At 35.1% G+C, this 27,948-nt stretch overlaps 5 protein-coding genes and 2 long non-coding RNA genes across 18 annotated transcripts; 2 read left to right on the top strand and 5 right to left on the bottom strand.

Annotated features, from left to right (window-relative positions):
• Nucleotides 1-311: 311 nt before the first annotated feature.
• Nucleotides 312-3,665, bottom strand: LOC110229007. Of its 3 annotated transcripts, none has more exons than XR_002332523.1 (4): nt 3,544-3,665; nt 3,016-3,454; nt 1,077-1,135; nt 312-606 (listed from the first exon to the last, which is right to left on the bottom strand). It is a non-coding gene; the product is annotated as an uncharacterized LOC110229007 (long non-coding RNA). The 3 variants fall into 3 exon arrangements; XR_002332522.1 differs by having other exon boundaries at nt 3,549-3,665; XR_002332521.1 differs by having other exon boundaries at nt 3,016-3,661.
• Nucleotides 780-3,006, top strand: LOC110229008. 4 transcript variants are annotated; one of them, XR_002332527.1, is made up of 4 exons: nt 780-1,196; nt 1,332-1,371; nt 1,483-2,089; nt 2,312-3,006. It is a non-coding gene; the product is annotated as an uncharacterized LOC110229008 (long non-coding RNA). The 4 variants fall into 4 exon arrangements; XR_002332524.1 differs by having other exon boundaries at nt 1,142-1,371; XR_002332526.1 differs by having other exon boundaries at nt 1,142-1,649; nt 1,755-2,089.
• A 582-nt stretch (nt 3,666-4,247) lies between the features above and the next one.
• Nucleotides 4,248-7,501, bottom strand: LOC110229003 (65-kDa microtubule-associated protein 5-like). The gene is made up of 6 exons (XM_021027673.1): nt 6,850-7,501; nt 6,424-6,612; nt 6,089-6,313; nt 5,801-6,004; nt 5,154-5,309; nt 4,248-5,043 (listed from the first exon to the last, which is right to left on the bottom strand). Exons 1-6 carry the CDS (start codon nt 6,955-6,957, stop codon nt 4,453-4,455), a joined length of 1,473 nt encoding a protein of 490 aa, XP_020883332.1. The 5' UTR covers nt 6,958-7,501; the 3' UTR covers nt 4,248-4,452.
• Nucleotides 7,502-7,590: 89 nt separating this feature from the next.
• Nucleotides 7,591-9,798, top strand: LOC110229004. 2 transcript variants are annotated; one of them, XM_021027674.1, is made up of 9 exons: nt 7,593-8,080; nt 8,161-8,210; nt 8,305-8,401; nt 8,499-8,594; nt 8,732-8,812; nt 8,997-9,088; nt 9,173-9,265; nt 9,371-9,439; nt 9,534-9,798. In XM_021027674.1, the coding sequence occupies exons 1-9, from the start codon at nt 7,643-7,645 to the stop codon at nt 9,697-9,699; spliced, it is 1,182 nt and encodes a 393-aa protein (XP_020883333.1). In that variant the 5' UTR covers nt 7,593-7,642; the 3' UTR covers nt 9,700-9,798. The 2 variants fall into 2 exon arrangements, with proteins under 2 accessions (XP_020883334.1, XP_020883333.1); XM_021027675.1 differs by lacking the exon at nt 8,499-8,594 and having other exon boundaries at nt 7,591-8,080.
• LOC110229006 (oxysterol-binding protein-related protein 1B-like) lies at nt 9,768-10,332 on the bottom strand. The gene has a single exon (XM_021027677.1). The coding sequence runs from the start codon at nt 10,137-10,139 to the stop codon at nt 9,888-9,890; it is 252 nt and encodes an 83-aa protein (XP_020883336.1). The 5' UTR covers nt 10,140-10,332; the 3' UTR covers nt 9,768-9,887.
• A 710-nt stretch (nt 10,333-11,042) lies between these two features.
• LOC9315364 (oxysterol-binding protein-related protein 1A) lies at nt 11,043-14,905 on the bottom strand. Of its 2 annotated transcripts, none has more exons than XM_021027091.1 (7): nt 13,957-14,905; nt 13,131-13,487; nt 12,982-13,051; nt 12,453-12,877; nt 12,211-12,366; nt 11,955-12,122; nt 11,043-11,872 (listed from the first exon to the last, which is right to left on the bottom strand). In XM_021027091.1, the coding sequence occupies exons 1-7, from the start codon at nt 14,497-14,499 to the stop codon at nt 11,246-11,248; spliced, it is 2,346 nt and encodes a 781-aa protein (XP_020882750.1). In that variant the 5' UTR covers nt 14,500-14,905; the 3' UTR covers nt 11,043-11,245. The 2 variants fall into 2 exon arrangements, with proteins under 2 accessions (XP_020882750.1, XP_020882749.1); XM_021027090.1 differs by having other exon boundaries at nt 12,453-12,880; nt 13,957-14,902.
• Nucleotides 14,906-16,576: 1,671 nt separating this feature from the next.
• Nucleotides 16,577-23,438, bottom strand: LOC9317216 (serine/threonine-protein kinase EDR1). 5 transcript variants are annotated; one of them, XM_021027435.1, is made up of 17 exons: nt 23,197-23,438; nt 22,310-22,655; nt 22,036-22,233; nt 21,535-21,723; nt 21,140-21,390; nt 20,947-21,027; nt 20,768-20,860; nt 20,400-20,492; nt 19,957-20,034; nt 19,481-19,505; nt 19,067-19,304; nt 18,438-18,561; nt 18,320-18,339; nt 18,038-18,194; nt 17,292-17,580; nt 17,100-17,172; nt 16,577-17,012 (listed from the first exon to the last, which is right to left on the bottom strand). In XM_021027435.1, exons 2-17 carry the CDS (start codon nt 22,532-22,534, stop codon nt 16,930-16,932), a joined length of 2,217 nt encoding a protein of 738 aa, XP_020883094.1. In that variant the 5' UTR covers nt 22,535-22,655; nt 23,197-23,438; the 3' UTR covers nt 16,577-16,929. The 5 variants fall into 5 exon arrangements, with proteins under 5 accessions (XP_020883094.1, XP_020883092.1, XP_020883090.1 ...); XM_021027433.1 differs by having other exon boundaries at nt 19,467-19,554; nt 22,310-22,660; nt 23,197-23,437; XM_021027431.1 differs by having other exon boundaries at nt 19,467-19,554; nt 23,197-23,437.
• Between the last annotated feature and the right edge of the window lie 4,510 nt (nt 23,439-27,948).

Below are 27,948 nucleotides of genomic sequence, written 5' to 3'. Positions count from 1 at the left end.
AGCTTTCATATCACCTCCAAGATTAAAGAAACACAATAAACAAATCCAATTCATAAGTGTTCTCCTTAGCTTTCATAATCACATTAGAAAGTCTTACTTCAACTAAAAGAGAAAATAAGTTTAGCAATTGTAAGAAAGCAATGCCAAGGATGTTGCCATCGGCGGTTGAGTAGGAAATATCGACAAGGCATGAGCTTGGTGATACTCGGGATCAACTTCGTCGTATCAGACGGCTAAGGAAAAAAGTTTCGAGCTTTCCACGGCGGAGTAGAAAGGAGAGTTTTGCTGGTTCGTGTAAAAAGGATGGGAAAGAGAAGAAAGTTATAAAACTATTAAAAAATAATCTTAAATCCCTACACTATTATTTGAGCAATGCTTAATGACTTTTTTACCTATGATATTTAAGTATTAATGACACTAGGAAAGTCATTTGGTTACACTTATTACAAAGAATATTAGAAAGATTGTTACGGAAATCATTTTATTAACCAACATTAAAAACACGCGGATCTCTGTAGCTGCCCCACCCGTTTTCTTATTTGGATTTAACTTCTGGTGGTCGAGGCCCATTTCGCAACAATTATCGAAGCCTTTCTTAGCCCTAAACTGCAAAACAAAATTGAAATATAAGTTTTGCCGCTCACTTCATAACCCTCTTCTCGAAGACTCAATAAATTTTCAGATACCATATCATACCAACCAGACAATCATAAATGTAGATATTCCTGTTAAGCATTTTTAGAAGCTTCTTATTAAGTATTTACGAATAAAAGAGAAACTACCTTATCTAAACAAACAATTTGCCTCGAATCTATGAAAATCAAACCTAAATGTATCGCAATTTCAAAACTAACTAATAAGAACATTTATCACCACATACCATTTCAGTTGCATAAAATCTTAACTAGAATAATTTCCACACGGATTTTCCTTATCCAAAAGAGCATATTCTCTAATTTATATGAGGCAATATCACAGTGACAAACCATTCAAGCAAAACCATTAAACGTTTCTCTAGCAAAAGCAGCAGATCACTTCATCAATCAACAATGGCTGGGGCTCAAGCAATCACCTACCTTTCAGACGTGAAGGCACACAAAAACAGTTGGCGTGTGCAGACCAAAATCCTTCATACCTGGAAGGGATATACGGGAACATCAGGAGAGAGCTTAGAAATGGTGTTGGCAGACCAACAGGTATGATAAAAATATGAACTTATAGAGATTGTTCCTTAGTATCAAGAAGTCTCTGATGACAGTATCGGGAGAGTTCTCATCCATTGAAAATGTCCTTTGTTAACAACACCTTTGTTAAAATATGAACTTATGCAGGTACTACTTTTGCTAATGTCCTCACGCGGATTATGAAAAAGTAAGTATTTAGTCTTTAAGAACTTAATTGTTTGTTACGTAGGCATCACTATTTTTACATTACAATTATGTAGTCTGATTAATGAGTAATATTTATTCCCACTGTGTGCAGACTCTAATAGAGAGTAACAAGGTACGTAGTCAATTGGCTGCAAAATTGGCTAAATTGAAACAACTGCAGATGAAGTTGAATGGTCGGGAGCAGCAGGCTGTTGGAATTTCCATAGAAAATCTAAAAGAGTCAACAGAGCTCTGGAGAAAGAAAATAACGAGCATAAGGTGTATTTTGTACAATTTTTTTTTTAAGCAAGGAATTTAGCATTTTTAGTTTTCCTCTTGAGTTTAGAACTCTGACACTTACATTTATTTTTTGTTGTGTATAAGTGTATTTGAAACAAAGTGAATTAGAGGCTGCTTTGGAGGCAAGCCAGAGGTCAACAAGTAAGAAACTCTTCCCAGAGGGTACAAAGGCTCTTAGTAGACATCTTAATGCAAACTTTTGATTCATTTAGCCCTTTAGCCAAAAGAAACATTTTTATAATGCAAAAATTAAGTATGGAACAAGTATTAAGGTCCCTTCTGCTTTTCCTCATGTACAATTAGGAAAAGATGATATGGAGATATCTTTGTAGAGGCTAGAAAAGGAGTGGAGGAAGCAAGAAGAGAAAAGGATAAGAAATGAAAGAACTAAAGCGGCTCAAAAACACCAGTTAGAAAAGGTTATTATCCTAAGCTAATTTTCTTAAAAAAAAAAAAAAAAGTTTAGCTTATGTTTATGGAGATAACGAAGTTAATCAACGCCAGCTATGTTTATAAATATCTGAAAATAACTTGCAGTATCCTATAATTATAACCTGTGTAATGAATTATGCTGTCTTTGACAGTGTTTCTTGGTATCTGTGAACAAAATTCTGTAAAAGTTTTCTGCTATATTCATACAGGAAACTGAGGAGTCTAAGAAAATGGATGAAGAAAGTACATTGATTGAAGGAATCCGCCAGAACAATTAATATCAAAGGTCGCAGATACTAATTTTAGAAAAAGCTCTTAGGCAGACAATGGCTAATCAGGAGGAATTCAAGTCAAGCAACGACCAACGACCATGAAATTTGGAAGTCAAAAGGGTATAATACTTCCTGATGTATCAAATCAGTTATAGAAGTTACTGAATTGGAATTCAGTTTATGTAGGAACTAGACGATCCTCTCATTTTTATCCATGAGAAGAAGATCTCAAGCATCAACTCTATAGTGAAAGTTTTGGAGTTGGTTGAAGGAATGTCTGTTTTATTACCATTGTAAATTTAGAATCTTTTTCTCATGAAAAGTATTGTAAAAAGGCGTCTAATATGGTTTTCCCCATTTGTTGTCCAAATAAAAAAAACTTACAGAAACTAACACCACTGTTGATTGTTTCACAAGTACCAATTTGTGAAGCTTCTTATGGCAGCATATGTTGTCTTTGTTATGTTTTCTTTTCACTTTGATTGTGTTTTGAATAATGTTTTGCAATTTGCAATGAAGTTTTCCACTTGTTTTGTTTACCATATGAATTTTTATTTAATCTCAATATAAATCGGTATGAAAAAAAATATGCAATGCACTCAGTTATAACAGCAACTTCAGTCAAGATATTTTATTGTTACCTTTTTCAATATCTCGACCTTCATACATGTCCAAATACGCCAGCATCCAAAACCTTGAAAGCATGGATTTCTGATTGAAATACAATCGGAAATCCTAATCCATGAAGCTCCACGCATAATATTTTACCCAAATTTCATCAAAAACAAATCGATTTAGTTTTAGAAAATTATTCGACTACTTGATTTTCAAAAAAATGAAATCAAATAAAAGAAAGTATCGAAGCCTCTCTGAATGAAATCTGATCCGAAATCATTGATTCTCGCTCCTCAGATCATAGTTTGCCCAAGTTTCATCAAAAACAAATCAATTTAGTTTTAGAACATAATTGTCGAACTTGATTTTACAAAAAAAAGTGATATCAAATTAAAGAAATTACCTATCCATTCAAATTGTTGCCTCTCTGAATGAAATAAGATAGATAATCATAGATTCTCGCTCCTCAGATCAAACACAAATCGAAAAAATTGAGTTTCGCTCTTAATATTAGGTATTCTTTTCAATTATATAAAATCAATTAATCGAATTACCTTACCTTTTAATTCGTATACACTCGGTTGCCATACAAATCTCTATACATGATTTTAGAAACTCAACGATCGCTATTTTTGTTTTCTTTTAGAACTCGAAAAAAAAATTCTCGACAAAGAAGAGAGTTGTTGTCGTTTGTTCCAATTGGAACAATCAGATTATGGGCCTGAGTTACTAAATGGGCTTAGACATTTTTCTGATGTATAAAATGTGGCTATTATACCAACGAAACTGGCCCAAAAATTAAATACATGGCATTAACATAGTTATTTTTGAATGTTGCTTATACTTTTATAAAAATGTTTTACTGTTTTTTTTTAAAAATTACTGTTTATAAGAAAAACAATTTTATTATCTGAAAAAATTATATTATCCATGACAACAAAATTTATTATATTATAATATATTCTATATAAGTATGTCATAACCCAAAACAAAATATATATAATCCCTAAAACAAATACACTATAGTAACATACCATTTAATGTACTATAAACTCATTTAACTACAATCCAATAAAATAAGACGTCTAAACTACAAAATTGTAAAACACAAATTACCCAGCGGTATGCGTGATCATCTAGTTTAATAATATAATAATAAAAAGTTTTGGTGTTTTGGTGTTTCATGGTTGGAGTTGCGTTTTAAATTTTGTTGGGATGCAAAATGATATAAGACAAGACAAGACAATGGTATGTTATTGCATGTGAAGAGATGTGATGTTGACTTCTATGACTTGACCTCTCAATCTCCTCCTCTCTTTGTCTCTCTGCTGCTCCTCTCTTATTTGTTCTTTTCTTTTCTCATTTGCTTATAGTTTTTTTTACGTCTCCATTCACGGCTACAGTCATCTATTTACAACATTGTTAACTCGAAACAAAAGAGAAAGAGAACAAGTTTCCTCTGTTTAGTTTATTCCTCCTTTTTCTCTTCTTCCTCGTATCTCCTCTTCAGTTGTACGGGTATATCCAGATGCCTCTGCTTCGTAGCCAAAAGCTCGCCTCTGTTCCATTTCTTCCTCTCCGATTCTCCTCTCTTCTGCCTCTTTTCTTTGTCGAGAAAAGTCGAGCGAACGTCTCAAATAAGCGGCGCCACCACCTCCTTCAGCACCATCGATACTCTCTACAAACAACTTAAAGCAATGACCCGGCAATTTAGCACTTGGATCGTAAGTGGTGTAAGTAGCTCGAAATTCTTTCTCCATTTCTGGGAGAGTGTAGTAGCTTTGAAAGAGCCTACTTAAATGGTCATAAAGTACTATGGATACTTCAGAACCAGTGCCCCTCTTCCTTTCTTCTATCTTCAGGAGCACCTGCTTAATGAACGACTCAGCTTTAACGGCATCTGAATCTCCAACATTGGAGCTTGATCCCTGTGTATCTGGACTACCTAATTGTTCTTCCGGCAGGTGCTGCGTTGCAGTTTCAGACACCGCCAATTCCTTCATTTTTTCTTGGCTTTCATTCAGGGCATTCAGTCTTTCCACTTTAGCTTCAGCCTATGACCAAAAAAATATTAGACTTGGTAAAAAGTTTGATACTCTGAATTGGACATATATAGCAGAATAGATGAATATATGTAACTAAGGAAAAAATATGATCGCATTACCTCCCGGAGAATGTCCAGACCTAGGCACCCTTTCTCCAAGGCATCATCAGCTGCCTGAGAGAGTAAACTACTGAAATGGCCAAATCTTCCCCTCTCATCCACAGGTGTTTCCATTAGCTCCCACAGCTCATGCATTGTTCTTAGCAAACCTTGTAACTGAAATAAACAAAAAAAAAATAAGATTATCAATTCGTACTAGCCATGGTTTGCTTTCTTGGATTTCCTGAATTTCTTCATTTCAGTGAAAAAATGATACAAGGTTAAATTAGAGGCTACCAAATAAAAACGCGATTTTCCTAATCTTGAATGCAATAATCAGAAATCATATACATATATATTAAATCACCACAAAAATCTTGACTGATATCCCAACCTGCATGTAAGTAACAATGTCTAAATTTTGCCAAACATATGCTAGGCTGCTTTTGCAGGAGCTACAAATTAATTATTAGACTTCTGACAAAGCAGCACTCAAAATTGGCTCGTCAAGTAGGTAAGAAAGTGAATAATGTTGCTCACACGTAATATCTGAACCCAAAGTGTAATTCAGCAAACTAGCTCATTTGTGCACTCTATTCGGATAACAAACTGATCAAATATAATGCAAAATTATAAGTCAAAACAGTTCCGAAGTATTCATTGCTCACCTGAAGCAGCCTCTGATGTTTCTCCTTCTTCCGAGACTCTACAAGTTCTGTTAATCCAGCAAGTGTATCATCAGAAATACTTAATGAACATCCGGTCAAGCTTTCATGGACTTTAAGCAAGGCCTCAGAGAGATCAAATGACATTATCTCTGACAACTCATGGACAACACTGATATACGAGTTTACTTTCTGCAGTCGAACAGCCTGAAATTGAAATAAAGATGATAAGCGCATAACCACAAACATTTTGAGCAAATACCTAATGTGTACATATAAATATAAGAAGACCTTTTCATTGTGAAGATACTGCAAATATGCTTTAAGTCCATCCAATGTTGTTTGTGTCAGATCGCCAGAGCTACAAGGGTAATCATTCCCCGCTATGTTAGAAGAGATCTCTGCTATTTGTGTCAGTATCTCAGAAAGTTCTTTCCCTTTCAGATCTTTTTTCATCCGCAGATCTTCCAGTAGAGGCTTTACAGTGGAAATGCGATCCTTTAAAGAGGCTCCTTTCTTCTCAAAGATAAAAAAATAACATGCATAAGAAAACAAATCATGTCTGCTCTCTATGAAACAAACATGCAGTGATCTACGAGTACCATACCCATGAAAACGAAACTTACTTGTTCACTAAGTGTAGAATTGAGGCTGGCAATTTCTGCTTCAGCTTCAGATAACGATCTCTGTAACTCATCTCTGTACTTGCGAGTTTCATCAACCTTTTCTTTGTATATATCTAGACATTTCTGCTCAAGTTCTTGCGTCATCTTCTCTCTAATATCATCACTTTCACCAATCTCGAGCCATAGTTCCTACATGAGCATAAAATTTGTGGTAACTTCCGAACTAATCAAGGGAAGAAAGAGTCAGTTATCAGAAGCATGAACCCAAAAAAAACAAATTTGATATTCAATTGTTAAGTAACTCGCCGGCAATCACACTCGCCGGCAATCACACTCGCCGGCAATTCAAAGGCATAGTAACTCGAAACAATCCGGGAAAATTGATTAAACTATGGAGAAAAGCGAAATCAGAGAAATTGGAGTTACCTGCAACTCCTGAAGAAGGGAAGAGCGAGCGGTGCTGTGTGGAAGGGAAGAGCGAGTGGTGGTAGAAGAAGCAGGCGTTGGCGGCATTTCTAGTTCCGGCGTTGCCATTACTAGTTCCGGCGTCGTCCGCTCTGTTGGTGGTTCAATGTTACGGTTCTCCAAAGCGGAAAAGAAAATTGATCAAGATATTTGATCTTGATCAAGAACAGAAAATGTAACTGATTCTCTGCGTCTGAGTTTGGCGCGATGATCAGAGAGAGTAACTGATATAGGAAAAGAGAAAAGAGTAATAGACACGTGTAAGGTGGAGATTAGAAGTTTGGCTCAACGGTGGAGATCATTTGGAGCTCAAGACTGTGAAGAAAGATGCGTTAAAAGGAAGCAAAAACAGATTTAGGATCATTATGAGATTTGTGTTGAGTTTGTTATCTTCTTCTTCTTCTTTGTTCTCTGTTTCTCTGAGGATTCTCATGGCTATTTCCTCATTGTAGCTTGAGCTGTTTCTTCTTCTATGCTCTAGCTTGAGCTGTTTCTTCTTCTATGTTTCAATCAGTTACATTTGAACAGAAAATGTAACTGATTCTCTGCGTCTGAGTTTGGCGCGATGATCAGAGAGAGTAACACATCTTTTGAATTCTTCCCTTGTATCCTGATGGGCCTTTCATATTTTATGGACTTTAGGCCCATTTTTTTCTAATCCTCTCGCCTTCGCAATCGCACAAATGACGGCGTTCTTGAGAGCGAGACTACGATGTAGTCTAGGCATTCGGTAAAAATCGAACCGACTGTTACGATGTTCGGTCACCGTCAGATGACTCGGAAAACTCCGCATCGTTCTCATCACGGAAGACACATAAACTTTGAAAACTTTGTCTTCGTCATCATCGTCATCATCGTCATAACATCCACAAGAAACTCATCCATGGCGATTCTCAGTTACATCTCAGCAACATCAACTACACCACCGCTTCCTCAAGATCAATCACCCAATTCTCGTCTACCAACCAAAATCATTCTACCCAATAAGAAACCGGAGAAATGGTCCACCGGCGTTGCTCCCGGAGAGTACGGTGGTCCTCCGACCACCACCAAGCTTCGAAAGTACTGGGGAGGAGAAAAAGAAGATCCCATTACTTCCACAGACTTAATCTGGAACAGAGATTTTATGGATCAAATGAAGAAATTGTTCGATTCTCCTGATGATTCTTCTCTCGACCCATCTCCCTCAAAGGTTCAATCTTTTTTCCCTCAAATTAGCCCAATTTTTAGGGTTTCACTAAATCTCATTAGGGTTTTGTGATATGTTAACAGGAAGAGTCTTCTGGGTTTCTGAGCTTTAGTAGAGTTATGAGTCTTGACAGGTTCTCTCTCCTTTAAACTGATAAAAATCAGATTTTTATTTTCTTGCATTTTGATTCAATGGTTTCTTTGTTTGTTGTTATCTGTGGAAAATAGTATGGATGTTGATTTAAGCAAAGAGCTTGCAGCGTCTTCTAAACCCGTTGTGAAAGATCTTCTTGACACCTCCAAGTTAGAAGCTAAAAAGCAAATGGTGAGATTGATTGTTATTATCATTTTGCCAATTTGACAAAGCCACATTGCTAATTGTTTATGTCTCTGAAGTTTACTTTTGTTTGCAATGTCATTAGAGTAAGGCTATTGTGTCTCCTAAATGGAAGCTGGCACCAACACGTCGTGAACAAGAGAAATGGGATAGAGCAACTAAGGCTGCAACTGGTGGCAGTGTAAGTCTGTTTATCTTTGCAAATGATGGATCACTTGTGCTTTGATTGATTAGTTCTACACCAATTGAAATGTCATGTTTCATTGGAAACATTGATCAGAATTGGCAAAATTAAACATTTTCTAATGTGTGCTGCAGGATGTGATGTTTAGGGAGCTGAGGCGGCCACGTGGTGACCCAGAAGTACAGGCTGCTAAAGACAGGGAACAATATTTCAAGGTACCTCCTTTCATTAGCTAATCCTTGCACGGTATGACAAATATCATGTATGGCTATTCGTTTTACGGTTTGGGATTTCATGAAGATATCTAGTATAAGCACTACTCTTTACCTTCATGGGCTACTCCGTTGCTTTTGAGGCATTCAGTTCTTACTCTCTTGACTTTTGGATTGTTTTCTGCAGCTGAAAAATAAGATACAGGTTCTCACACTCGGTATTGGCGGTGTTGGTTTAGTCTCAGCTTATATCTCATACACCCCAGAGATAGCACTTAGGTTTGTCTTCTCATGCAATGAACATCAAAGTCTCTTTAAGGACTTTTAAATCAATCTTAATTTGTGTTGAATATTTTGTTACAGTTTTGGTGCTGGCTTGATGGGTTCACTTGCATATATGAGGATGCTTGGTAACTCTGTAGATGCCATGGCAGATGGAGCCAGAGGAGTTGTCAAGTACTAAATGCTTCTCTTCAAATTCCTATCAGTTATCTATATTGAAATCACTCACTCACTCACTTATCTCTTTTTTTCTTTGGTTTCACTGAAATGATTTGATAGAGGTGCAGCTAACCAGCCACGGTTACTAGTCCCCGTTGTGTTGGTTATGATATTCAATAGATGGAACGCGTAAGTATCTCTTTCTTGTGCATCACATATCTTTCATCAAAATCAACTTGGTTACATCAATCATATGTACTTGCGACTTCTTCATATATTGCAGAATACTTGTTCCTGACTATGGATTCATGCATTTGGAGTTGATACCAATGTTGGTTGGGTTCTTTACTTACAAAATTGCTACGTTCTTTCAAGCTATAGAAGAAGCCATTTCCATTACTACCCAAAAACCCGAATCATCATCTCCTGACATAGAGGCCAGTGATTAATAAGGTCAATGTAACTATTGTAAGAAATGTAATTTATACACAAAAGCGTTAATGTAATAAAAACTTAATAAGTAATAACTCAGAAATTCATTCATAGCAGCAAATCACCAAGAGATGCACAACTAAGAACATATAAAGCAAATGCATAAAGAGTAAGACATAGAAAGTTAACTGAAATTATGATATTTTCAGACCAAACCGGGTCCAGTGTTGGTTTGAGTGTACTCTTCGTTAAGTCTGCCTTCGTAAACGTAACCGAGCTTCTCACAACACTTCTTAATCTCTTTGACATCTTTCTCCGAGCACGTATCATCAGAAACAATAACAGTAGTCTCGTTTTCTCCGGCTTTGTATTTGGTAATTGCTTGATGATTTGGAACAACAATCTTCACGACCTTGTCGTCTCCAAAAGTAGTGCAAGAAATTACTCTAGCTTCCATTATTTATTATTGTCTTTGGGTTTATTACTCTGCTTTTGCTTAGGAACAAGAAAGAGTATAAGGGTGATGGATGATTTATATAGAGAACAATCATGTGAATGTTAATTAATGGTCAAATCACGATACATGTATGCATGTAAAAACTGTAAATGGACCACCAGATTTGGTTATTGTTTGAACAATAAAGTTGAATCCAAGAAATTGCTTCATTTTGCATGACTCATGTTTTCCACTTCACTATCTAAGAAAGTTAATGCCACAACAGTATAATGTTAAGGCACAATTTCCTATAGTTGATATGTTAAACCTTAGGCAACCAGAAAAAAAAAAGTGTTAGGTAGATAATATTAAGGGACACAGGGTCAGGGAGAAGAAAATACTAATATATACGTTTTGTATCAATAATCATTTATTTGTTCTTATGAGTCATGCAAAATGAATCAATTTGCTTGGATTCAACTTTATTGTTCATTGATCCATCCTATATCTAGTTAACCATATGAATAAGGGTTTATTACTAATTATTAGGTAGATAAAGTCAGAATTGATAAAATTTTGCATTGGCATTTTAGATGAATATAGTACATTGTTCTTATCAATAACATGTATTATGAGGTTAGAACTTGAGTGGTGTACTGGTGTGACATAACGCCAGTATTAACACAAACAACTAAACAAATTGTCATGGTCGATATAAATATATGGTGCATTTTATTGAATGTGTTTAAGAAAAACGTGAATTAGCATAATATCTTGTCATGAAATTTGATAAAAATACGCGACCCAAGACAGTTGAATAAATCCTTCACCATTTGGCTATTAACTATATACTCTATATGAATAATTCAAGCACACCTTTTTTTCTCCTCATTGCATTTTCATTTCTTTAGACTATATATTTCAACCTAACAAGAATATCTTTCTTTCCTTTTAAGGGACCACAAGAAAAATACAAGGAGAAATTCATTTATTTCACCACAAACTCTTTGGCAGAGGAAAAAATGGCATGTATAAACCCATAAAAAAAAACACGACAAACAACAACAACAAGCAAAACAAAAATGAAAACATTTAGTGAATGCATGGAGTTTTTTTTTTTTTTTGGTTTACTTGATGGATTGGTGAACTTGACCAAAGATGTCAGGACAATCATCCCAACGACCAGAATCTCGAGCTTCCCAATAACCTCCAACGTATCTATAAGTCTCACTTCCTTTCTCTTTTCTAAACCACTTTGGTTTCCAACCTCTCTCTTGCATCTCTCTCGCCTGTCTTTGTCTTTGTTCCAACCTCAACTTCTCCGCATTTCCCATTTCAAACTCTCCCTTCTCCAAATACCTTTGGTCTGGTCTAAGTCTTGAATCTGTTGGTGGCAACTTCTCCTTTAAACCAGGCGTTAGCTCGTTTAATGTGATCCCAAACCGTGTTAGATTATACTTTGTCGGGTTTTCGGGAGGTTTGTTTCGTTTCCACAAAAGATGAGATTCATTCACCTTTCCTTGATTGACCATCACATAGTGCATACTCTCATCCCATTTTCCAAACAACTTAGCCACTGTTTTTCCATTTTTGTCTTCTACTATACCTTGAACTTGATGAGGATTTCTATCGATCATCGACTGTTCCTTAAATTTAAGTTTACATGAGTATTCGCCGTTACCTTCAATCCGCATTGTCCCATAGTGATCACAATACAATTTACCAAGTATGAGATTGTATATTGATGTAGTCACCTATATTTTGAACAGAGAAGGATAAGCAACATATCATCCACAAATGTTTTTTTTTTATATAAAAAGAACTAAAGATTCATACCTTGCTCCATTGTACAATTTCACCATCATCAAATTGCAAAGTCAACAAACCAATAGGATCAAGCTGAATTGATCGACCCCAAAATTTGCTTTTTAAATTACTATCTCCCCAAAATTTCCATCCGGTGCCATCACAATGGCATGCCACAATCATAGGATGATGACTCACCTGAAAACATAATTCACAAGAGAAAGTTATCTTCACCAGACCTAATGAGTAAAGCTTATAATAAGTGTTCATATGAAAATAGAGATACCTTTTCCGAGAAAAATCGAAGGCCTTTATCGGGATAATCAGCCTCATATGTTTCACCTAACATTGGATTAAAAGGTTTGCATATTCTTCCTTCGGTTGATGCATAACCGGATACAGCAAATGCAGCTACATTCAGAATCCTCATGAGGTTATTGCCCTGAAATTTTTCATTTGCTAGGCAAAATCAAGAGGCTATCATAAAAGAATTCTAAATAATATCGGTCATTTGCATATTCGTATTACCTTTTTCCCCCATTCAGATGCTTGATCAAGAAGATATGAATACTCCAAATCTTCAAAGCATTTTTGTAGAGAAGATAAAGGCTCATTGAAGTAAACAGGAAGACAAACTTTTGTGAGATCCTTGCCAATGTTGTCTTTGATCATTGACCAAAGGCTAACACTTTTCTCTTTTTCAACCGGTTCAGGTAACTTCTTTCGTCGTTTGACATGAGGATAGTTAAATCCAATAGACTTGATAGAAGGATCAACATCATCTTCTGACTCAAAACCATTAGCAATCCCATCATCATCTGAAGAGAATGATGATGTACGAAAAACGGATCCAATACTTTTGAATGAACTTGAAGAATGAGAGTCACATGTATCAATTTCCTCCTCAGCCTCATCAAATTGTTCATTATCGTCGTCGGATTCACTATTAGTTCCTTCTGAGAGAAAAGGAATCAAGTAAAGAAAAGCTCAAGATATAAAGGTAGGTAGATAGAAAAATGTTTGTAGTAAAGAAAAGGCTTCTTGTGTCTTAAGTTACCTGAGTCTTCGTTGTCAACTTGTCGTTGAGTCTCATCTACAACCGTGTTCTCGAGATCTACTTTTTCTGTCTAGACAATGGCATAGAGACATCAATTTCTTAGAAGAGTTTAGACATATATTGGTGGATGCTTGGAATGTTTTAAATACCTCTAGTTGTCTGAGTGTATCAATGAGAAGCCATTGCTTTTGTTTAAGAAGCAAAAGCTGGCTCTGAATTGCCGAGAACTCAGACCTCGTGATTTGTTCGCAGTCTTGAATGGCTGACTCACTCACTCCTTCCTCAACCAATCTCAGCCTAAGCTTCTCTATCGAGATGTCTAAGTTGTTGGTCGGTGCCATTAACTCGCAGTTTGACATTCTTGGAAACATTTCTTTGACAGCTTGCAAAGCCTCCATCCAAGCTTCTCTGTCCTCTCTTGTCTCTGCACGTAGGTGAAGCCTCTTGGTGCCGGTGAATATTGAAAATCTCTTATCATCTGATCCACTCTCCCGAATTGATGAAACCTATACCACCAAGTAGATGATGATCAAATAAAATGTTGAGTGCACTATTTATATCATTCAATAATCAAAACTACATTTAAGGTCCAATCATATAATTTATAGGGTCCTAAGAGCGGTAAGAGTTTTTAAGCAGTAAGATATAGCGGCGATAAATGGTTACGGAATTGTACTAATGCAAAGGTGTAAGAAAGAGTGGTAAGCGGAAGGGATACAAAAAAATATTTTGTACCCCTTTGAGATCAGTACCGCTTTCATCTTCTTTTGAATCGCTTTGGCTTACGTTTTGATGATTGGTTACCATTTAAACGGTAGACCTCTTACCGCAGCGGTAAAGTCACCAATCGGAGCCATAATTTAGTTTTTCAGTTTGAAGAAAATAATGAAGCAATTTGGAGGAAACTAGCCATAGAAACTGTTCCAACAAATTGAAAATGTCACTAACAAAATCAATAGAGAAAATTGATCAAACCTTGAGGTGAACTTCGCCAAATGGCTTGCGGCGGAGCTGGTGGTTGGTGTTGTTATTGCCGGCGTGACGGTTATTCCTGGAGATCATACGCGTGGACACCTCTCCGATCACCCTAGATCCTTTCTCAGTCTCACGTAAAACAACGATCTTATCAGGTCCATGGATCTTATAGTACGAAAGCACTCCATCTTGCAAAACAAACCATCTCGGTCTCCATCCTTTCCCATAGTTCACCCATTTGTACAATATTCCCGCAATCGAATTCCCGGCGATATCGTTAATTTTAACATCCACAGGCGGCTCCCTTGCCGCTGCCGGCAAGGCTAATACGTTCTGGTGGTTAAATGAGAGACTGTGGAGGAGATGATGGTTATTAGTTTGACAGGGATGGTTATATCGTTGTGAGACAGATCGAGTAATAACAGGTTGGGACCTCGCGGAACCGAAAGGAGTTCCGGGTGTGGCGGCGTACATAGAGAACGACGGTTGCTCCGGCAACGGCGTGGAAGGGGAGTGATCGGAGACACAACAGAAAGGATGCATGTGAAGAACAATCTTCTACAACAAGAAAGCGCACATGGAAACGTGGTAGGAAATTGGGGCGGATGATGGCGGTTACGGTTACGGCGGAGGAGGAAGTTTTAAAAGAAGTTTATAGAGAAAGAGAGAAGAAGTTGGGTAGAAACAGAGGAGGCCTTCACCGGAGAAGCCAAATTTGAATTTATGGTTTTTTTCTCTATCATTAAGGACTTTAATTATGGTCAACGGTATCTTATGAGATACTTTATATTTATCCAATATTTTAAAAATTAACATTTAGGCTTTAGTTGTTTATTACTCCATGTAACAACTGTAAGGCCTTATTATATAAAGTGCTTATCATGATGTAATCAGAAACGACTATATATAAATATGTAATGCGAATAAAAAAGCACAAAAAAATTTAAATAACGAATAAAAATGCTCAGCTACTACGAATCATAATATATACTACTAATTTTAGTTGAGAATATAATTACTTTTTATCAAGAATATTAATAGGCTATAGCCTATAGGGTTCGAATTGGAAACGTGGGACACACTGTACAAAACCTTTAAACTTGAGTGATTTGAAATTTGGTTTGACATAAAATTTTGATAAGTACAGGGAATTATTCGATCCAATCATCTAAGCAAAAGAAATTATATATGTATGACCTTAACTAAACCCAAGAGATTTAAAAATAGAAAAAAAAACACCCCCATTGGCCGTAATGATTAAGTATGAGTGCATTGGAATTAACTATCAATCAAATTAACGTGGAACCCTCTAAGATTTGATTCATTTTTATATCAATCCTACAAGAAAATGGGTCCTCTATTCTAATATCTCTTTTTTATTATTATTATTCGTTTGACTGAAACCAAATGACAAATCTAAATCTTTCCTGGAAAAAACCCAACAAAAGCAAAGTTTCAAAGCGGAATAGTGGAAACTGGAAAGGCATAAAATGGTTTTATTATAATCTGTTTCTCCGCTGCCAAAGATTTTTCCGTTAAAATTAAAAAATACTGTACCAGTAGAAAATTGAAGATTAGTTATATAAACTTATAATCACTTTTTTGATATAAGTAATTTCACTTAAAGATAATAATTAAAAATACATTCGACACCAGATGCCAAATTTGAAAATGAAGGCTAATATTTCCTCTGAATTGGTCTAAAATCTAAATAGTAAAAAATATTACCTTTAAGGGAAATTGTTAAAAATGCTCTTTTTGGTGTGTCCCTTTTCAAAAATGCCTCTTATAGATGTCCATTTTAAAAAATGCCCCTTTTTAAATCTAAAATTTTTATAAAGTTTTATTAGGTTTATAAGGTAATTATGGATTGTAACTACTACTTGAAGACTCGATCCAAGTATTTATAAGGTTTTATAAGGTGTTTTTAAAGGTTTTACAAGTTATTTTAAAGGATTTTTAAGGTTTTTCAAAGGTTTTACAAGATATTTTAAAGGTTTTTAAAGATATTTAAAATGCATTTATAAGGTATTTATAAAGTATTTATAAGATTTTAGATACATAAAAATGTAGTTTGTATATGTTTTAATAATGTTACATACATATTTGGGTAAATCTTATATTTTTAAGAGCATTTTTTATAAAGTTATAAAGAATGGGCATTTTTGAAAAGGGGCATTAAAAAAGGGGCATTTTTGCAAAAGCCCCTAATTAAAAATACATTCGACACCAGATGCCAAATTTGAAAATGAAGGCTAATATTTCCTCCGAATTGGTCTAAAATCTAAATAGTAAAAAATATTCGTTTGACTTGGGTTCACGTCTTCCGACACTATAAACCAGAGCTGCTTGTCGACCAATCTCGTTTAACATTATAGTAGTCGCTGATAACTTTACCTTTTTTTTTTTTTTTCTAAAGCATAACAAAATAAAATTTGATCAAATTTCTTTAACATGATACATATAATTTTTAAAAATAATATTTCCACATACATACGATTATAAGTTTATAAAGTTCTATGACAAAAAAAAAAGTCTCTCATTTAATTTGTCTAAAAAATCCATTATCGAATGCTTGAGACGCAACAAAGGAAAGAAAATAAAATGGATAAAGACAACATAAATCAAAGAGCTTTTTATTCTCCCAAGAAAGAATAGTGTATATATTTTCTTAAGATAGACCAAAATGCTCTTCGATAGCCAACAAAAGAACATTGCCTGTGAGAACATGAATCACACAACCAGAGGCACCTCAAAGACATGCTTGTTTGTATCCTACATTTGGTGCCTCTGCCTCTTCCACAGCTATCAAAACTGAACTATGAATTTGTCTCATTATAGCCTCTAAGTTCTCATGATCTTTAAAAAGTATGCCACTCAGGTTGATAATTTAAGAGCCGAGATTTAAAGGAGCTGGGCTACTTTCTGAGCTAAAACATTTTTCGGCTCGTATTCCCGAAAAAAGAAGTGGCGTTAACACAGTGTGTACTCACAATCCAGCAAGCCTCTAAGTATCTCTTCACAATTTGGGCGTTCTTCAGGCTCTGCCCAACAATCTGCACAGAAATTATGGTTAACTTAACTCAAACTGTAGCAGTTATTGTATTAAAGTTCAAGACACATAGTATTCAACAACATTAAACCTGCAATTAGTTTGCTGAGTGGACCATCAGGAATCTCCAAACGTGACCCTTCATGCGCAACAGCAAAGACAACCTAAGAAGCAAATTTCATTAAGTAATCAAACTCACATTCTAAACAAATGAAATTATTTTCCTCGAAAGAAGTGGTGAATGAGAACATCACTAGAGGAATCATGTCACAACATATTATACCTTCTCAGGTGGAACACCTTCCCATGGTTTACGTAAAGTTGAAAGTTCCCACATTATGACCCCAAGACTAAAGATATCACACTTCTCTGTAAAAGGCTTGTTGCGAATGAGCTCTGGAGCCATCCACTCTGGTGTACCAGCAGATGAAGTGTCCTTCATGTTTTCATCAGTCATTATTCTTGAGAGCCCAAAATCACAGATCTTGACTGTCCAATGTTTGTCCACTAGACAGTTGGCACTTTTTAGGTCACGGTGGACTATCTTCATCCGGTGTATGCACATCAAACCCCTTAAGCATCCCATAAGAAATACAAAACAACAGGAGATAAGCATATGCAGCTTCTTCTTTTTTTTTTGGGTCTAAAGATAAGCATATGTAGCTTAAAACATATAAAGGGAAATATGCAAGGCATCACAGAACAAATAACATATCGTGTGACTTGGTCCATGTTTCTCATGTAAAAGAGTGTACTGTGCCTATCCTTCTTCAGTGGAAGTCATTCAAGTTTGCTCACTCCACTAAGATGTAATAATAATCAATAAGGAATAAGATAAATAAAAGAAAGATGAAAGAAGCCACAAGTAGTCATGGTGCATCCTAATTCCTAAAATACGTCAGAATTTATGCATTATCCATGAAAATTCGGTTAAACCTCAGAGACTCACCAACATGACCCACACGTCATGGTCACCAAAAGGCAGATAAGGAACAGAATAAATTTGAACATAAGAAGCAAGCTATATACCTGCAGATGTCTCTAAGCATCCTGAGCCTTCTGTGCCAGCTAAGTTTCTTCTTCTGACCACTCATGTGGATCAAATAATACAAAGATCCCAGCTCCATGTATTCCGTGATCATAGATAAGCGTGGAGGTTTTGTGCATGCACCAAGGAATAATACAACTGCAAAAACATAGATCACAACTTGTCTGATAAAGGTGAATGAAGAAAATAATCTCAGACATGTCTCCACAAAATAAATTGATAAAGATGACAAGAGACGCAGAAGACATGGGAAAAATAATCACCATTTGGGTGGCGAACACGGCTGAAGAGAAAACCGCAGATGCCCGAGCAAACATGCAAAACCATTAGTAGATGTACACAGGGGTGATCTAAGAGTGACCAATAAGTTGGTAACAATACCTGAGAATTGAAATTTCATTGCAGAAATCTTCCATGTTTTCGGCAGTAAGATCTTGCTCCAGAAACAATTTGATTGCAACATCTGTCCCATTCCATACTCCACGAAAAACTTCACCAAAAAACCCTAGATACAAAATATAAGCCAATGTCTCTTTACATGAAAGTTTTGAGATTAGTTAACATGGAAAAACAGAATACCAACATAACAGTGAAGTTCTTGAATTTGCAAAAGACGTTCGATATAGCATACTAAATAAGCCTCATAGCTCATTTATCTATTGTTAAGGTTTCAGAAGGATCAAGTGTCCGTGATTAAAAGATGATTTGCTTACAAAACTCTGGTGTGACGGCAAGAATACAGCCATCTCAAAAAAATTCAGATTTTCTGATGTTTATCTACAACTAAGAAAAAAAGCTGTCTACAAAAACTCTTTGTCTTTTTTCTTTGGTCAGAAAACTATATTCGTTTATGTTTTTGCTTTATGACATTAACATTAAATATTAGGGATCAGAGTGATTACATTAATTGGCAAGTCAAAAGAAATAACTACACTTACTTAACTAATTGAAAATGAACTCAAACCTGCATTTTCTATATCAAAGTTAGTAGTAAATTTAGAGCAGCTTACCAATCCCCACCCGAGTTCCAACCGTCAGCTCTGAGAAGTCAATGTCCCATTCTTGATAGGGTAATAAAGGCTGATTCTGCAATGTGGAAGACTCAACCACTTTATTCCATGTATCCTTCACGGCAAATTCTGAAGGCCCTCTTCTTCCAAATGTTTGACACCTGTAAGCATGGGGAGATGATGGCAATGACATTGTCTTCTTAGAATTTAACTCATCATCAAGATGGAGACCAGACACCTGAGACAGCACAAACAAAAATCACAATAACTTTAGAGGTACGAGCTAATAGATACAAAGTGACCTTCTGGAGAAACTCAGAACTTTTAGACTGGTTATACAATGAGAAAGGAACTAACACAACAAAACAATCACTCATACTAACAGAGAGCCAAAACTTACGTTGTTATCGATACCTGAGCTGTTTTCATCCTCTCGGCCCTGCAAGAGACGGTTTTGCTTTGATTTCTCATACATTTCTCTTACAGCGCTTCAATAATATGTTCCTCAGAGTCAATACACAAGCAAATCTTAAAATCACAGTTCTTCATGAGTTCTTTCTCACGATTCTCAGTATCATAATCATAAAGTTAAAAGGAGTACCATCAAATGGCTTACAGCTTCTATGACTATGAACGTAAAGATATACTTCCATGTTTATCATATTACCATCTTATAGACACCTAAGCATATAAAAGTTTGGAGATAGCAGTTTTGTATTCGAGTTGACTCATGCCAGCTGCTCAGATGATCGTAGATTTTCAAAATACCTTACCAACTTAGATTTACAGAATAAACTTCAATATAGAGACTTCAATATGCAAGGTGAAAATGACACAAATGCTGCTAAACGATGAAAAGAGAAACAATTCACATGGATGAGAATACCAACCTTGCAATGTCATCGCCAATCTCTGGTGTGATCCTAAAACTTCGCCGTCTAGTTTTACGAATTTCTGATGTGGATGAACTGTTTGGAAGCTAGAGAATATTAAAAATTGCTTGCACAGCCAATCAAATATACATATTTCTGTAGGCATCTAGTATAATCATATCAGAATTCTGGCAAACAATTCAAGATTTGTAAAGTATAATATCACAGCGGTGGAGTGAAATAAGAAAGACAATAACTGATCCTTGAGCTGCCGTCATTTTAACATATAAGAGCAAATATGAAAAATCCAGCAATGATTGATTCTTGAAATGTATTCATGCAGACTTGTATAAGCAACTTAACTAATACTGAATTGTCCAGACAAACATGCTGATTTTGGCGTGTACTAATGTAATGGCATACTGACTATTTTGGCATGTACTAATGTAAAAATGAGCTACCTTGAAGGAGATGCATCACCAGAGTAATCCCGGTATGAATTCCTGCCAGTGCTCAACATTGATCGTCCACGTCGCATAGATGGGTGTTCTGGGCTGCAAATGTAACAAATGGCCAACTTTCATCAGTTGTGTATAGAGAAAACAAGGGTAGCTCTTGAAAGGCACACTTCAGATAACAGAATCGCTAATCAAATTGGCCCAGAGACATTTTAATCAAGAGACATTTAAATATAGGATCAGCAAACAGAAGAAACATAAATTTACAATTTCCAACTCATTACTGTATCTAAAGACAACAAGAGGTCGTACCACTGTATTATTTTATTTTTCATTAACTATAATACAAGCCAGAAAGAGCATGGAAAAACCTTGAACTAGCTGTTCTCTGTTCAGCAATTACTTTTCTGCGGCTACGTCTCCAGAATACAGTGGCAACATTTGGTTCACTATGCGAAGTGTTGCTGAAGGAAGAAAAGCACATTTCTATCATACCAATCATTGTACTGATTCCATTATACAACTTGTCAGAAATATATGTAATAGTTACCTCAATTTCCTTTCAATTGCTGTAGCAGGTCTGAGCATCAAATTACGCAGTGATGGACCAGATGCATTTGGATTTTCTGTACTGTAGCATAGGAAACGATTTATCACTCTAGGGGACGTTTATCACAAGAGTTGTTTTAGAATGATCTTACTGTAATATGCTTTAGAAAGAAAATCACACAAGGGAAGCCGACCTCTCAGGATCTCTTCTCTCATATAAAGGACTATTTGGCTCCAAAGGCGAGTCACAAGAGTCGTTTTCTGCAGAATCACTCTCTCCAGCAGGTGAGATGTGTGACATGAAAATTGCCTTGGCTGATCGCGGTACCAGCTGACCAGGAAACCGAATTAGATCGACTAGTAGTTCAACGGAATTTAGCACAACTATAACAGACATGTGTTTGTTAGAGTCCATGCAATTCACAGTCCCATCACTAGGCAGACCCTGCTCATGTGAATCAAAAGGGAAACTGAGTTGTTTTGTAAGAGACAAATGGCACAAGAATGTCACTGCAAAATTTCTTTTTGCAACATATTAAAAAGTGCAGGTATAGAAAATAAAAATGAAATATGAGAAACTGAGGCTCACCACCACCAGCCGACTTTCAAGTCCTACAGTATCAGCTAGAACTTTGAACAAAATTGCCCGAGCTCGACAGCACCCACGCTTAATTTGGCCAAGCAACTGAGCACCATGGTTTTCAAACAAAAACGCATTTTCCTCTAAGGCAAGTTTTGAAGGGCTTTCCAGTGTTGGACGTTTGTAAAAGTCAGATACCTGTTTGAGGAGAATGAATTTTATTAGTAGAAGGGCACCACCAAGCATAGAACTTTCCATCAACGTCCAACCAAAAGCCATAAATGAAAGACATCTCATTGTTTCATAGGACAAGCCATTGCTAAAACAATTACTTGTTTCTTAACAAAACAGAAATTGATGTAATAATATATCCAGAGCAGAGGAAAAAATAGAGAAATCATTGGCAGGGAGTGCGATAGACCATAACAACGGAGGCGGTTTAAGAAATAAATGCCCAACTACGAGAATATGTAATGCGGAACTGTGACAAAGAGGGAAGAGTCATTATACCGTTCCAGCTATTTTCTTAATCACCAAAGCAGGATTTGAGCCGCTGACAAGTGTAGTGATCAACTGTTTCAGCATTGCGAGCTTCTTATCTTTTTGAAAATCAACAAGAATAACTTCAATTCTGACACCTTCCTCTCCCAAAGCATGAAGCTCACTCGGAGTAGGTAGTCTATTATATAGTTCCTTTACTCTCTTATCCTGGAGCAAAATTTCACATTCAATCTGGAACGAAGGCAAAGAAACAACAAAATCTGAATTAGGACATATCACTCACCGGAACAACTGAGTAGAAACCATTAGGAATCGGTTCAGAGAGTATTCCAGTATCCCAAAGATGCTGTGATGCTCTTTGACCAGGAGAACAATCCTGCTCAACACTTGTAGGAGAATCCTTACTCAAAGCATCACCTTGAGATTCAAAAGAAAGCAACTTAACCCTTTCCACAAGTTCTGATCCCTGGTGTGTAGGGCTTGATTCATCATCTCGTCTCTCTTCCATCTTTCAGATAATTTGATGTATTGTATCACTACTTTCTCACCATCTGTTACCCCAAAAGAGGCTTTCTAAATCGAGTACAAAGCTTTGATTGGTGTAGAATTAAACCCATCTGCTCTTGTTTCTGCACTAAATGAGAAAAAGACATGTTAACCTTTGTTAGACAGAGAAGTTAGCTGGAAATGTAACGAGGTTCTGTTTGTTTGACCCACAGGGATTGGTTAAAATGAGCAAACCAAGAAGACTCTGTTCTCTTCTGTAGTAAAAACAACTTTATGTCATCAATTCGTTTATTGGCCCACAGAATTTAATATCAAGAAAAAAGATTCGAGAGTAACAACCTCAAAAAATCCGCACAAAAGGTACAATTCATAAGCAACACGAAAAAAAAAAAAAAAAAGTTGTATGCACATTCTCACATCAAAGAGCCACCAAACCCAAAACTCTAACAAGAGAGCACTAATGAAACCTCATAATAACCAAACCAATAAAAACCTACATTACAGATACCAAATTCAATGGTATTAAGCAACGCATTGATTCGTGCAAATCAAACCGATTCAATCAAAAAAAGCTAACCTAAATGAAATAATAAAGACGATCAAATGAGAAAGATGTGAAATTCGTGGAAGATAGAAGGATCGGGGAAGAGAATTGATTTATACCGGCGATGACAATGAGCATAATCGGAGAGGCTCTTTCGTCTGAGAGGAATGAGGAAGAAGAAGAAGGACGAGGGAGGGAGAGAGAGAGAGGAAGGTCACGTGGGAAGGAAGGAGATAGTGAAGAGAGATGGGGAGAGCGGTCACGTGACTGTTAGGGGAAATACAGCTGGCGATGGGCTGTTGGGCCTCTCAACTGTCTCATATGCTTCCAAGTCAATGGCTCCTCCTATTCGACCCTACTTTATTTATTCATACGTTACTATTACTTCTTTGCTCAAAAAAAAAAAAAAAAAAAAAAAAAAAACGTTACTATTACTTAGAATTTTTTTATATATAATACTCGTACTAAAAAAAAATTGAAAATTATTACCAGTTATGAAATAGATTTGTGTGGGAAATGAAATTAATAAAATGGTGAAATGAGGTGGATAATAATAGTATAAGACTGACTAGTAGTAGTAGGAGTTTGAGATTCCTGAAAATAAACAAAAGTGAAAAAATGAAAGGTACAGGTCTCTCTCTGTACGAGTGTACGACTCAGACGGACCACACAGAAACTGTCGGCAAAGGACATAAAACAAAAATGATGCACGTGATATATAGACGAGACCTCACGCGTCTTTTACAAATATCTTCTTTCATGATCTTCACTAATTGGATAAATTAGTATGATAATTAATGGGAAAATTGGAAATAAAAGATATCTACTTAAAAATTTGTCCATATACAACTTTTTTGTGAAATTGTCAGTTTGGACGATTTTACCCCTACACCCTAATTTAAATGTTTTTTAAAAAAAATAATCATAAAAACAGGTAGATATACAAGAGTAGAGGTGATTTGAAGTGAATTTTTTTAGATTTGGTTTTAAAAAAGTTGATTTTTTGATAGATAAAGTTTCATCTAATTTTGGTAGAACACGTTTTCTAGAGTTCTGCGAAATTCAGAATGTGTATTCTGCATTTTTGTACATGTTCTACATATTTCAGACTAGATTTATGTTCTGAGAATTTTAGAAATCCGAAAATCATATATCTAAAATATTTAGAACATGCATTCTACGTTTTGTTCTGTGTTCTAAATATTTTAGAATACCCGTTCTAATAATTTCTACATCTTCTGCCATCGTTAGAAATTGTAATCTTCGTTTAGAATGTAAATTCTACGGTATTGCAGATTTCGATTTCTGTAATTTTTAGAATGTTTTAAATATAGAAAGTAAATCTTTAGAAAATGAAACAAAATATAATTTTTAGATTATGTTTTAAATGAATATTTATTGTTTATATTATGATCTACAATATGTAGAAGTCGTTTTCCAATCTTTTTAGACAAAATTAAAACCTAAAACGTTTTCTAAACCCTAAGCTCGTAATTATCTAAGTCGTTGTCTACAACTTTTTAAAAAAAAACTAAGAACACGTTTTCTTTCAAATTCTTTTTTTTTTTCTTCAACGATTTGTGCCTTAGTTTCTCGATACACATCTATATAAAGAGTCGTGTGCGGAGATTTTGACATGAGACATGTGTGGGCGGTAAGACCGTTGTCCATGACCAAAAACAATTTTAAATGAAATTCTTAGTATTGTTTCGGTGGTGACTAGACAAAGGATCAATAGTAAATTTGTAAAGTGGAACTTTGCATCACTGACACTACTTTTGATCAGGAAAGAAGCATGTATGAATCTAAAATCTCGGCGTTTTTATATTAAAGTGGTGGAGAATAAGCTCTTTAGATTTCTATTTAATTTTTGTAAATAAATTAGGAAGTTTTATTTTTAAAATCAATTTTTAATTAATTTTGAGAGAAAATGAGGGTAAAATTGGGTTTTGATTTTTTAAAAAACCTATTTGACCAATCTACAAGAAAAAGATATATATGGACAAATTTTTAAGTAGATATCCTTTATTTCCAATTTTCCCATAATTAATCCGTCACAAATGTAGCTGATAATCTATATAATTTCCAATTTTATCAAATAACATTGTTTTATATACTGTTACAAATAATTCTACGTCGGCCAAAATCGTGATACCTAGATAGAATAAGCATGTCAAAAGTAAATCAAAAGTGAAAAATTGAAAGCTCCCACAGCTTGATCCGCCACTATGACTCTATGACTGTTCACTTCAGCCACTTTTCTGAATCGAGAAGACATTTGTTGCATATGTACAAAATGATTCAGCACCGTAGAATGCAATTATGCAAAGCACACACCATGTCGACCAACATAAACCTATAAAGCAAAATAGTATGCATAAGGCGTCCCAATAAACAAATCCTCGCCGCGTGTTACATACAAGCTAGCTTGATTCACTTTCCAGTTCCAGTACTCAAACCATATATCTTACGTTCACTAGGCACTAGCTATTTAGCTATTATCGTACACATAAATATATATTTTTTAAAATGTTGCATGGAAATGTTTTTTTAAATACTGTTTATCATGCTATGGTGACATTCAAGTTTTAAGTCTTCCGATAACATGTTTATATCATCAAAAAAAATCTAAAACTTACAAAAAAAACAAAAAATTGAAAACTTGTGTAAATTTCAGGAAAAAAAAAATTATTTTTGTTGGACAATTTGAACTTGTACCTATTTTCTAAAAACTTACAGAATATTCTGAAAAACTTCAAAACATATATATTCAGATATTCTAACCAAAGTATTAAGAAACTCTAAGAAAATATCTGAAATTCTGGAAAAAAGTATTTTCATATAAATTATGGGTATGAAAAATAAAATTATGAAATAAAATCTGTTTAGTTTGGGCCGAAGAGCTTCAGTTCTAAGCCTGTGGCCCATTTGTATAAGGTCATTCTCACACACTCATGTGATATAGTTTTTTCTTCCTTCAACTCCATTAGCTCGGGGAATACACATAGCGACTCTATATAACCAATGTAACTACAAGTCTACAGTATACATATTAGATTTATTATTATTTCAAACATTTAGTCTCCATGTAGCAGAACATTTTATATACTTTAGCAGCGATGTATTTATTATTTTAATCAATTAAAAGATCTGAAACCTGTTAATAATTTAATCGTTTGCCGGTTCACCTGCTCGCTCAATTCATACTACATAATAACTTTGGCATTTCACTGAAAAATCATTAGGAAAAAGAAAAACAAAATGAGAAGAAGATTTAGATAAGAGAGAGAGGCCAAAGAATGTGACGTATATTATTGTCTTCATCTCATTTATTTCTATGTGTACTTATTGCTTATCCGTGGATGCTTCGGCCACTTAAGTTTTATAGGATTCCAGTGCTATGTTTGCTTTTTCATACAGTATAACACACAACAATAACTTCAAATTTTGATTAAGATTAGTAGGTTATTTGTTTATAAAGTTATAACACTACAAAAAAAAAGGTTGAATTGAATCACTTAAATTGACTCACAAAACTAAATGATATTGTTTTAAATTACTTATTAATAATTGATACAAAAATTAAAATGTAACATCATTTGTAATAATCGATGTAGTTATTAATTTGTATGACATCAATTGATTAAAACTGATGCAAATCTAAATTAATCTGTATCACTTTTACATATTGATACAAATATATAAATTTACATCAATTAAATAATTGATTCATCTATTAATTTATATTAACATCACTTAAGAAAATGATATTTAATTTACATCAATAAAAAGTGATGCTAATAAAAATTATTTTAATAACATCAATTTTTTTTAAAAAATTGGTAATTTAGAATCAATTCTTTTATGATTTTACATCACTTTTTTTTAATTGCCGATCCAAAAATTTCCCTTTTTTTTTTTTTAACGTTTGGATTTATTATTTATTGCAAATTATGAGAACTGTTACATAGATGATTCTACAACGGACAATTCCTTCCGACCCTTATTAGATCCACGACAGACGACACCTTCTTCACCTTCTTCACCTTCTTCTTCATACTCACCTCCTTCACCTCCTTCTTTATGCTCTTGATGGACACTTCCCTCTCTGCGTAGAATCCTGGCGAACGGCTATAATTGTACATCGCTGGAGATCTCCTACACACTTGCCTCCAATAATCTGCAAATTTATTAATAAATCGCAGTATCTGGGACTCGAACCCCAGACCTCTAGGTGTAGAAGCATTAATTAATCCTTGTTCAACCAATGGGTCAAGAGGCTTCCACAAAATTTCCCTTTTCTTTTCAATTTTTTCGTGGGTGTCTTTTTTTTTTTTAAAACAAATCTAGTCTAATATTTTTTTGGAAACAGAATAATCATTTACCTTTTCCCCACGATTACCAATCTTCCTAGAATCCTAACTTCTCTAATATCTCTAGAAATATACGTTTCCTTGACACTATCTATTAGATATTATTTTTTTTACATAACTTCTTCTTTTATCAATATACAAACTTTGTAATGATTTTCCCTTTCAATATACAAACTTTGTAATGATTTTCTCTTTCTGTAACATCCAAGCGCATATAGAAGAACGAAACGCCAAAAACATGCCGTCAAAATTAAACCGAGTCAAATTGTTTATGTCTATTCTAGTGTAACCGGTGAAGAAGTCGGAGCCGCCAATTCTCAGTCCTCTCGGTCTCACCCCTAATTAAGAAGATCGGAGAAAAAAAAGCCAACGGTATACAACCTTCAGTCTAATGTCACGGTGGTTCCATTTGGTATAGCTCTTGCCTTTAACGTCAAGGAGCCGGAGAGAGATCGTGAGAAGGTTAAAAACATAAAGCACAATGAATTTTTTTTTTGA

Source organism: Arabidopsis lyrata (genome assembly GCF_000004255.2).
Source record: "Arabidopsis lyrata subsp. lyrata unplaced genomic scaffold ARALYscaffold_4, whole genome shotgun sequence".
Classification (NCBI taxonomy): domain Eukaryota; kingdom Viridiplantae; phylum Streptophyta; class Magnoliopsida; order Brassicales; family Brassicaceae; genus Arabidopsis; species Arabidopsis lyrata.
Note: the sequence above shows the minus strand (reverse complement) of the source record. Positions and strands in the feature narration are given on the sequence as shown.